The sequence below is a fragment of the Octopus bimaculoides genome, chromosome 11, assembly GCF_046866305.1.
Source record: "Octopus bimaculoides isolate indiv1 chromosome 11, ASM4686630v1, whole genome shotgun sequence".
In the NCBI taxonomy this organism is placed as follows: domain Eukaryota; kingdom Metazoa; phylum Mollusca; class Cephalopoda; order Octopoda; family Octopodidae; genus Octopus; species Octopus bimaculoides.
Genome location: NC_142938.1, coordinates 2,752,382 through 2,764,881, shown reverse-complemented (window position 1 = coordinate 2,764,881; position 12,500 = coordinate 2,752,382). Strand labels below are relative to the sequence as shown.

Below are 12,500 nucleotides of genomic sequence, written 5' to 3'. Positions count from 1 at the left end.
ATATGTAGCCATTGCTGGCGATTTTTTTCCCTCCGTCTTCCTTTTCTATTGGACTTTCCTGTATTTCTGAAGAAGAGCATTTGCTCGTAACATTAAACCATCTTTCCTTCCCTGAGCATCTGCTAATATTTTTCATGTACCATATCCTTGTGTTGTTGTTTTTTGTGTGTTTGATCTTCGTTTATATATATATATATATATATATATATATATATATATATATATATATATATATATATATATATATATATATATATGTATATATATATATATATGTGTGTGTGTGTGTGTGTGTGTGTGCGCGCGCGCGTATGTATTGCATATGCTGACTTCTTTTGAATGAGCACAAAAACTTGATCTCACAAAATGCTTGTAGAAAGGAAGATAGACACTTTACAAATTACAAATACAGGAATGACTGGAATTTAAGAATGTGACCTGAATAACATTTGAAGATGTGTGTATGTGTGTGTGTGTTTTGTCAATCAATGACCCAATGATTTATGACTGAAAAATCTTACATTAATATATAGCAGTTTGATGAAACTCTGAGTAATGCTGTTACCAGTTCTGGAAACTATATAAAATAATATAAGTTGTCTAAGAATGGGATTCAGACAAAAACTCCTCAGGACAAAGTTTCTTTGGAGAAAACCCACCTGATGAAGAATGTTTGGGCGAATAGATTTTCAGTGAGTTTTAAATAATTTTCAAGTAATGCAAAATGTTAATCATGCAAAATGTTAATTATGCTAATATTTTGGTTGCATTAAGAATTTTGCTCCTAAGGATAAATAGTGAGTTACAAATTTGCTTTGCAGGGTTACCAATTCCATAGAAAGTAGCATAAAATATAGAATTATAGTCAACTGAATTAGAAAGTAGAGAACAAATAATATGTGTACACACATACACACACACAAACACACACACACATACACACATGCACGCACGCACACACACACACATGCACGCATAAGTGCATAAGTGTATTCCAGAAGTCTTGAGATATTTTCAGGTGAGACATTTATTAATCTCAAAGCGGCTGAATTCCTTTCAGGTGTTGGGCCTCACGGAGGCAAAGTGGCCGAGTCCCTTTTGAGCATTGGGCCTCACGGAGGCAATGACCGAGACCTTTGGCATTATGTCATGCTTGAGAAGACCCATGAAGCCAAGCATAATCACAGTCATGGCAGATACCAGTGTCACACAAATTGGCACCTGTGCCAGTGACATGTAAAAGCACCCTGGTGTCACACAAATGGCACCTGTACTCGTAGCACATAAAAGCACCCATTACACTCTCGAAGTGGTTGGCATCAGGAAGGGCATCCAAGCATAGAAAACCCTGCCAAACCAGACTGGAGCTTGGTGCAGCCTTCCAGTGTGCCAACCCAGTCAAACTGTCCAGCCCAAGCCAGCATGGACAACAGACGTTAAATGATGATGATGATGATCATGATGATGATGATGATTTTGATGATGAGGTACAAAACTCTGATCTCCTTTAAGATAGAATCCTCTGACTTCTATAAACTTGTAGCCCTCCAGCCACTCTGATAGAAATCCTCCAAAGAATTGGAATGGTGCATTGTCCTGACGCATGTGCAGGAGAAGTGTTCTGGACATTTACGATGAACCCCATCTCAAAACCTCCTCGAAGTGCTCTTTGTTGACCACCAGGCCAGAGGGTACACTGTGGATGTAGATGATGTCCTTGCTGTCATAAAAGGGGATCGTCATGAACTTTCTGGTGGACTTGCTTTGCCTTCTTGGGTATGGGAAGGCCAGGATGCTTTCCATCAGGCACTTTGTCTCTTGGTCTCTGGATTGTAACAGAACATCTAGCTTTCGTCACAGGTTGCCAGCAGCTTGAGTACTCTAGGGTTTGAGGCAATGAACTCAACCATGACTCAGTACTTTTTGCCTTTTTTTCTTCTTTTTTTAAGCCAGTTACTTATTCTATCAGTTTCTTTTGTTGCACTGCTAAGTTACAGACATGTGAACAAACCAATTCCAGTTATCAAGCAGTGGAGGAAGACAAACACACACACACACATACACACACACACATACACACACACATACACACACTCACACACACACACACACACACACACACACACACACACGCACGCACGCACGCACGCACACACATGCACACACACATATATATGTGGATGTATATACGTGTATATAAGTGTGTGTGAATCATGAATATATTCTGCTAAATAGCAACAAAAAAAATCCCCCAAAAAGCCCAATAACAAATCAATTGCTTCCCTTTCATCTCTTATTGTGGACTCACGTTTGAGAGGTGGGGGTCATTGGCTATCCGTATTGACAGTGAGATTTCCTGTATTTCACTTTCTGTCAATGCCCTCCGTGATTGGAAAGGATGTTCGTAGGTCCTGTCCGAGTAAAATTTCATTCTGAAAATAACTCATCAATGACTGAGTCTAGAAATTGATTAACTTTACACAGAGTCACTCTTTGTAGAGAATGTCAATTAGTAACTCATAAACAATGTGTTGTTAAGTACCATAGAGTCACAGTTTGTACTTTATAAATGTTTTTGTATCTACAAGGAACTAAATCCGGTTGAAATAATAAACATAAGAGTGATGTATTTCAACTTATAAGATAATTGTTTTGATTCTTCAGAAAAAAAAGAACTTTTGAGGAAATACAAAAAAAAAATAAAATAAGATAAAATAAAAGCTAGGATAAACGTAACTTTTAAAATGAGAAGTGTTGAAATTTCGTTTTTGGATTTGGTTTGCAAGATTCTTTATCTGAGATCAGCCTGCAATCAACTGGTATCATGTTTAAGGGAGATATTGTGATCTCATTAACTTATATGCCATGGAAACCAAATGACCAGCCTTATGAGTGCCAGAACTTAAGACAGTAATCTGCATGGGTTTCTCCTGACGTTTTATTTTCTGGGATTAAAATATTCCCCAGGTCAACCTTTCATTTAATTATTTTGGAATCAATATATTCTTTTCAACTCTAGGCACAAAGCCTGAAATTTTGGGGGAGGGGGCTAGTCGATTAGATCGGCCCCAGTATGCAACTGGTACTTAATTTATCAACCCCGAAAGGATGAAAGGCAAAGTTAACCTCGGCAGAATTTGAACTCAGTACGTAAAGACAGACGAAATACCGCTAAGCATTTTGTCTGGCGTGCTAACGTTTCTGCCAGCTCGTTGTCTTTTGGAATCAAAAAAAAATTCATGAACCAGTTAATTACACACAACCTATTTCAACAATTATGCCATCCTAACAATACTCCAGTAGAATAAAATAGGAATTAAAGGGATTGAAAAGGCAAAAAATGGTTAAGAAACATTGACCTAAGTTATAAATAAAAGAGAGAAAAACCAAGATGTAATCAAAACACCGTTCTATATTTAAATATCTGTCAAATGTAAACAATGTAATCAAAATAATGTGTTACATTTATATTCATCTATTCCAAAAAAATAGTGGCCATATGAAAGGGCAAAGGTGCAGTTTATGGAGTGATTCACCTTACTCTGTTGAGAACCCAACACACGTTTAATAAATTCCAGCTCGTAAACAAACACGCGGTTGATATTTATAATCAATGGCACAACAAGGAAGTTTTCTTCTATGGAGTAACTTGACCAGGTCAAAGGAACAACCAACATAAATAGGTTCAGACCAACGTACTAGTGTCTATTCAATGTGGGGAAATCCACATTTGAAATCCCAGACAATATGACAACGATTATAAATTCTCATTGTATCTGAACAATGGATGATAAATTCTTGTTTCCCCTCAAACGGGAATTATCCAACAGTAAATATATAAGGTGGAAGTGCTTAACCTAGTGGCTAGGGTATTGAACTCACAGTTGCTAGGTCATGCGTTTGGTTCCCAAACTGGGTGGCATGTTGTTGAGCAAAACATTTTGTGTTGTCGGATAACCCTGTGGATGAAGTAGCTTTCCGACCAGAGAAATGTTGGCCTGCTTGCCAAACCAGCATTTGAAAGGTAGAACACTGCAAAGTGCATTGTGATCAGTGATGTATAACATCTGATAGTTTAACTGATACCGTGATACCAAGAAATATATAAGGAGATGATAGATTGGTAAAAGTGATTCAGAACCCTGCTGTACTCTTTCACCACAACTTTCTCTCAATCTTTCTTCCTGTTTCTCTTGTACCTGTATTTCAAAGTGCCAGCCTTGTTACACGCTGAATATCCCCGAGAACTACGTTAAGGGTGCACGTGTCTGTGGATTGTTCAGCCACTTGCACGTTAATTCCACGAGCAGGGTGTTCCGTTGATCGGATCAACTGGAACCCTCGTCGTCGTAACCGACGGAGTGCCGCCATACATATTCATATATATATACATACGCAAATGTACTCACACACAGAGATACAAATAGTTTAAAATATATTTCCGTGTCCCCCAAGGAGTTAATTAATTTTTCGTCATTAATTTTTGTGTTATATATGTTTTTAATAAAAATTCGTTCGTGTAGATTATACGTGCTTCTATGGAATAAAAAACAAAAAATCTGTTTTAATTTCAGAAAGAAAAAAAAAACCCCATCGTAAATAGTTTCGAAAAATGTATCTCCACAAAGTTTCATTAAAAATAGTCATTCTCAAAAAAGCTATCGAGGAACAAATTTGAAAGTACACACACACATACACACACACACACACACACACACACACACACACACACACACACACACACACACACAGACACACACACACACACACACACACACATATATATATATATATATATATATATGTATATATATACATGCATATATATTTATGTGTATATATATATATATATATATATATATATATATATATATATATATATATATATATATACATACATATATATACATATATATATAATTCAATAATAAGATAAAGTCTTAATAAGAATTTTTCAAGTAGCTAGCGTGAAAAAACTTCATAAGGGAAAAATCCATCATTTATTCCCTAAAATATATAAATATATTGCCCTTATAAAAATATACATATATATATATGCATATATATAAACATATATATATATATATATATATATATATATATATATATATATATATATATATATATATATATATATATATATATATACATATATATACATATACATATATATACATATATACATATGTATATATGTATACACACACACGCACACACACACACACACACACACACACACACATATATTTAGTTTCAGCTCAGTGCTGTGGCCAAGCTGGGGCACCGCCGTTTTGCTACACTTATTATTGAGAGCCTCCTCTAATACGTGGCATTTGGTGAATAAGGAAGTTTGATGTCGCTACCATCATTTTTTTTTTTTACCTCGGGTTCATCTGGGCCTCACGACAAGAAGAGATCCAGTTTTGATTTGAAAACGCCAACATCCACTTTGTGTAGGTCTCTCAGGTTCTTTGAGAAAATATTAAAAAGCTGTGATCCCCTGAAACCCAGGCTGTAGCAGTAACTGGTCCCGAAGCGTGATGGCATTGCTGGCACCGTGCAGTGTCGACCCATTCTGGCATTTGTGTAGCTTTCAATACCAAAATATGGCACAATCCTTTCCAGGATCTTCCAGATGTATATTACTGCATACGTCTCCAGCCTTTGCTCCAAGGAGTAGAGCCATAGCTATTTCAGCCTTTCCCAGTAGCTGAGCTGTTGCAATGAGACGATTTTCTTTGTGAAGCTTCGCTGGATTGCTTCAAGGTCCGCTGTTAATTTTTCTCTGGTTGAGGACGAATGTCTTCCAGAGGACCATCATGGTTTCCTTCTCTCTGGTTCTGAACGTTCTCAGGATCCATTCAGCCATTCGTCTGCACTTTGTCGCCATCCTGGTAATGTGCACTTGGAAAGAGGAATCATCACTCATGTCGATACACAGGTCCTTCACTGATTTAGGCTCTGGGATTGTAATTCCCTGTGGACTTAAAATTCTTATCATTTTGGAATGAAGAACACAAAGGTGCTGGTAACTAAACTTGTATTTTGTTTAGATTAATCCATTGAATTGACAGCAAAGTAATTGCTTCTATCAGAACCGTTTACCTTTAAAGTGAAAAAACAAAACCGACGTATACGACAGATATGTAAAATATATTTCTGTGTGCTTCTTTCTCTGTTCATTCGGATAAGCTGTAGAAATTGTAGCGCGCGCTAGCACACACACACAAACACAAGAATTCTCCAGACATTTAGCTATTATTTTTAGCATGTCGAGTTTCGTGGTGAGGGCTTCACATGGTGTTTCACTATAAATCTACGAATGCAGAAACGGACAAAACAGCCGTTCATTTTCACTTTTAGACAGCGGGATGGAGTGTGCGTCAATTTTGGCGTTTTTCATGGATAATTTGAAATCAAAATTCGTTACCCCACCCCATATTCTTAGTCTCCGTATTTTTCCACGTAGATTGAAAAAAATAAAATTTTCGAAAAAAAGTTAAGAATTGAAAATTTAGGGCAGAGAGGTGGGGAATAAAAAATTTTGAAAACATGTTTTTTTTTTTTTTGCATATTCGGAATCTCCGTCATCGAAAACATAGGAATCTGGTAAAAAAAAAAAAAATCGGAAAGTTCAGTTTAGGTACGCCTTTATATTTTATAGGTATTAATATAAGTTGAATATTTATACAGATTTTTCCATTAATGAAGTGCGTGTTCATTTTTTGGCGGACTCTATATATGATCTATATACAGTAATCGCACGCCATACCACGGTTCACCTATCGCAGTTTATTATTAAGCTTACGTCGATTCCTCTGTGATGTTGTTTTGCATTTATAATAAAATAAATATAAACAAATTATAAAATTTTTCTAAAAATATATACAGTACAGTACTGTTTCTGCATCGCGGATTTTCACATATCACGGTGAGTTTGGACCGTAACGACCGCGATAGTCGAGGGATTACTGTATACTAATAATGTATATATAACGTATATATATAATGTATAATACATAATTTATATGCACACAGACACACACATACACACACATAACACGCCGGTTTATGGAATTACCTTGGATTTCCCGTCCATTAAAGGTTTAGCTTTCGGGCGTATCGTTAGGCCCCAAAACCTGTTGGCCTAAGACCTCTTCAAAAATATATATGTATATGTTTGTATATAAATATACATACATATATCTTTTATCTTTTATGGGTTTCAACCAGGAGCTGAGGCCATACTAGAGCACCGCCTTTACTGCGGTGGGGGATTTTTCCAGTATTGCTTCTGATGAAGTAGCGTGTTTTACGTTGCCACTCTTTTTTGTGCCTCCTGCCGCGATGTGAATTCATGCGGGATGGCAGGTAAAAAAAAAAATTTTTTTAAAACTGTCTAGACGTTTTTTGAAGTCTTCCATATCTACACCTGGCAGATCTCTGATGTTCTATGGTAGGACATTAAAAAGCTGTGATCCCTTGAATCCCAAGCTATTAAAATTTATTATCATTATTATTATTATTATATATATATATATATATATATATATATATATATATATATATATATATATATATATATACGCAGAATTATAATGCTGAATTGCATAAAATAGGATAGATCATCAATATACAACAAAGAAATTTGTCAGCGGCCAGCCATGATATATATACATATACATATTTATGTATATATACGTTCACACATTTATATATACAAGCTCATTATATTACGTATATAGGCATACATATTCATATATATGTATGTGAGTCAATCTTGCGCAGCGCACATGTTAATCTCCGTATCGTTCCAGTTTTATGGTATATGTACAGCCGAAGCTTATATATATATGTGTGTGTGTGTGTGTTTTATATATATATATATATACGACGGGCTTCTTTCAGTTGCTGTCTACCAAATCCACTCACAAGGCTGTGGTCGGCTCGAGGCTATAGTAGAAGACACTTGGCCATTGTACCACGCAGTGGTTGATAAGCACATATACAAATATATATATATATATATATATATATATATATATATATATATATATATATATATATACATGCACACACGTTTATAGACTTATGTATGCATATATGGTTGTGTCTGGGGAGAGTCATTCTCTTTTAGTGCCTTCTTATTTAACACACTCACCGGTAAAGTTTCCACTCATTTACTTATTTATTTTTTTCTAAAATTTTCATTGCGTCTTGCACCCTTCTCAATAGCCGTTGACTCTCATATATGTATGTATATATATTTGTACATGTATATATGTTTATACACACATACATACATACATATATACACAGATCTATATATATACACATATATACCTATATATATATATATGTATATATATACACATATATACCTATATATATATATATGTATATATATACATATATACACATATATACGTATAGATATACACATATATACTTATGCATATACACACATATATACATATACATATATACGTATACAGGTATACACGCATATACATATATATATACACACATACGTATATATATATATATATATATATATATATATATATATATATATATATATATATATATATATATAAGTATACACACACACATATATATATTTATGTACACACATTTATTTCACACGTATTCATTTTGCATTGTTGAGGCGTACGCACTGGTGCACTTGAAGAGAAAGAAACAAACCGAAGAAGTTGATGACGACGAAGCCGTTGCCACTGGCGCTGGTGGCTGATGATGAGAATATTTATGAAAGAAAAATGTGTGACTTTACCGATTCTGTAGCTGTCTTAAGCTGGTAGTTCCTAACAACCTTATTACTTGTAGTCAAGTATGAAACGCAACGCATCTAAGACGACTTGCCGTTCTGACAATGAACACTTAATAATGCATCCATCTATATATGTGTGTGTGGACGTGTGTGTGAGGCAGTTTCACTGTTCTGGCGAAACAACGTTTCATTTTATTTTCCAAGAATTCCCTCCCTCCCTCTCTCTAACCCCAATCTAAGATATTTTTTTTTCTTTTACTCTCAGAAATCACTAGATTTTATAGACGCCGTACATACATACATACATATTTTATGTGTGTGGTAAGTAGCTTGCTTACCAACCATATGGTTTCGTTGCGTGACACCTTGGGCAAGTGTCTTCTACTACTTCTACTATAGCCTTGGGTCGACTAAAGTCTTGTAAGTGGATTTGGTAGACAGAGACTGAAAGAAGCCCAAGGTGCCACGCAGTGGGACTGAACCCGGAACTATGTGGCTGGTAAGCAAGCTACTTACTACACAGCCACGCCTGCGCCTAAATATATATATATGGAAGTTTGAATTTAGTTCACGGATCCCTAGTACTTGGCGGACTCCTAGTACAACAGGCACCATTCGATTTGTGGTGTCTAAGCATTTTTTTTTGTTTTCGTTTCAAGTGGAGCCATGGTGCTGTGGACGATAGAACATCGCGTGTTTGGCCACGACAGTTACATGAAGAATAACGAGTCTGTTACAATAGTTCAGCGTGAGTTTCTGTGCCACTTCAACACTCACCGAAATCAGGTTGTTCCCACCCGTAACACAATCTTACGCTGGGTGAATGTACTTCGTACCCGAGGTATACTAATGAATAGGAGACCAGTGGGAGCGTCACGAACGGTACGGACCCCGGAAAATGTGGAACACGTCAGACAATGCATCAATGTAAACGGACACCACAAGATGGATGTTGTTTTTCACAAATGCTAATTCAATACAAACATACTGATGTCAATAAAATCTAATTATAGCTTAAATTAATGATTTTATAAATTTTTCAAAAACATCCGTTGCTCCACCCTGTATAAATTAAATGAAAACTTAGCTTCGTATATGAAATAATGAAACTTGATCAAATTTGTTTTTTTATTTAACGGACTTATTCCAAATTACTGTGTTAAATCCTGGGTTTTCCGTACACAGACACAGACACACACGCACATATTGTATAATATATATATGTCAGTATATGTGCATATACGCATATATATATATATATATACTATTACATACATACATACATACATACATACATACATACATACATACATACATCGCGCAATCTAAAATTCAAGGTCAAATAAAGCCCTGCACTACACTTCACCGACCACCCTGGACCCTATTGATAAGATCCAGAGATAAACCAGGGAAAGATATCCAGTGCTTATATTGGTCGCAGAATCAGGAATATGAGAGCACCATGATCCCTACCGTAAGCAAAAGATCCTCAAACGTCCAGTGCCATTCCTTGTGTGTCCAGTTTTGAATCAGAGTGACCTTCAGCTTGAGACATGCTTTAACAAAAGCTGAGAAGTGCCTCAGTTCCAGTGGTCCTCCACCATGTCGGACAGCCTGGAATTATTTAGGGCCCTTGCTATTGTTAGAAAGCCGTTGCACATACTTTAACTTCAGCCGTCCTTTTGAAAGCTCTTGCTTTTAGTCCTGTTGGGTTTCCTAGCAACCCTTCTCACCACGCATGTCTCTCTCTCTCTCTCTCTCTCTCTCTCTCTCTCTCGGTCGAGTCAGAAAACAGAGAGATCTAATGGATACAGATTAATTTATTAATTAATCAAAATATTCACTTACAATTGTTTCATTTCACAAACAAAACTGAAATTACAAAACATATATAAATATATAGATATATATATAGATATATATAGATATAGTTAAAGATATATATATACATACCTACACACACACACATATATATATACTTGTGTACATGTACATACAAGTTTTATACAAATGGACTTTCTTATATAAATAATCAGTGTATGATTTACTTTATTAAACAAAGTTCAACAAATTCATTCATATTTATGTAATGGGGGAAATTAGATGTTAAAATAGATTATAGTTTTTATTACTCATGTTGCTATACAATTGTTTCATACAAATGGGACTCAGATATTTCATAAACATAAAATCGTAATAGTCATATTTGTACTCGTCAGTAGCTAATAGAAAATCCGTAATAGGCGTTTAAAGTACATAGATTTTTTCTTAGTTATCATTTTGGGATTTGTATATTCTTTCTTCCAACCATATTTATTTGAATCTAGACTCAAATAAACGTGACTGGAAGAAAATACATTTGTATGAAACAATTGTATAATTACATGAATAAATAAAAACTATAATCTATTCTAACATCTAATCTTATCCATTTCATAAATATGAATGAATTTGTTGAACTTTGTTTAATAAGTTAAGTCATATACTGATTATTTCAATACAAGCTTTCATACCTGTACGAATTTAGATAAGAGAATTCGAAAGTAAAGTACGAAGAAAAGATATTAAAAATCTTTGGAAAAAAATTCCAATTAAAGGGCGAACATACATTCTTCCGATAAAGTATATGTAAAAATATATATAATATATGAATATATATATATATATATATATATAATATATATATATATATATATATATATATATATATATATATATATATATATATACATATATACATATATATATATATATATATATATATATTTATATATATATATATATATATACATACATATATACATACATATATATATATACATATATATACATATATTTGTACACGGTGTGTTTGTATATGCGCCTACGTTCATTTATTTTACTTTCTTGTATCCATTATATTACGTTACCTGTATATAATATAACCCATCATTCATTCATGATTATTATTATTATTATTATTGAATTGAAATAAAAGGAATAATTTTTAACGCATGCGTACACACACACGTATACATACACACATAGTAAATATGTCTGTATATTCTGTGTATTCCAAACGTATCCTAATGTAATCTTTATTGTCGTCTGCTCACCCTGATGATTCTCCATATAAGGCATTTAAAGTGCAAAATTATATATTTATATATGTTTTGTAATTTTAATTTTGTTTGTGAAATGAAACAATTATTGGTGAGGAGACTATTGTAGTTCGCTTGAAGCATTGTGTATTGTTTGTAAACAATGATAAATGTGTTTTGAATGGCACAACAATGCCCTATACTAACAACACTGGACTATAATAACTGGTGTAATTTAATCATCCATAATCTGATATAATATTTCGGAATATAAAAGGAATTTAATGTGAAAATGGTTTTCCAAGGGTGGGATATGGAGTTTTGAAAAATTCACAGGAGTAGAATTTATTTTCTCATATCTTTCTGAAAAATGTGTATTTTTATGAAACTTTCTACAAATACCTTTCAGAGTGTGTAGATTACAATGACATCTGAGCTACTATGACGCGTACGCATAGTGCTGAAGCATCAAAATTTCCTTTAGAATTTTCAAGTTTCATTTTCTGGATATATGTAACGTGTGTCAGCATGCATGTGTAAGAACCCGCCAATGTCTTTTCATTTTAAATTCCGGTGTAACCGTAATTTGCACACTCTGAAAAGCATTTGTAGGAAATTTCATTAAAAAA

General features: G+C 34.3%; 1 protein-coding gene across 2 annotated transcripts in view; it reads right to left on the bottom strand.

The window, feature by feature from the left end:
• Positions 1-12,500, bottom strand: part of LOC106884067 (uncharacterized) — a 38,381-nt gene that overhangs the window by 21,984 nt on the left and 3,897 nt on the right. The window contains exon 1 of one of the 2 annotated variants that reach the window (XM_014935284.3): positions 8,795-8,935. The exons of the other annotated variant lie outside the window; for it this stretch is intronic. Coding sequence (XP_014790770.1) covers positions 8,795-8,869 — 75 coding nt within the window. The 5' untranslated portion in view covers positions 8,870-8,935. Of the gene's footprint in view, positions 1-8,794; positions 8,936-12,500 lie in introns of those variants that run through there. 2 annotated transcript variants of the gene reach the window in all.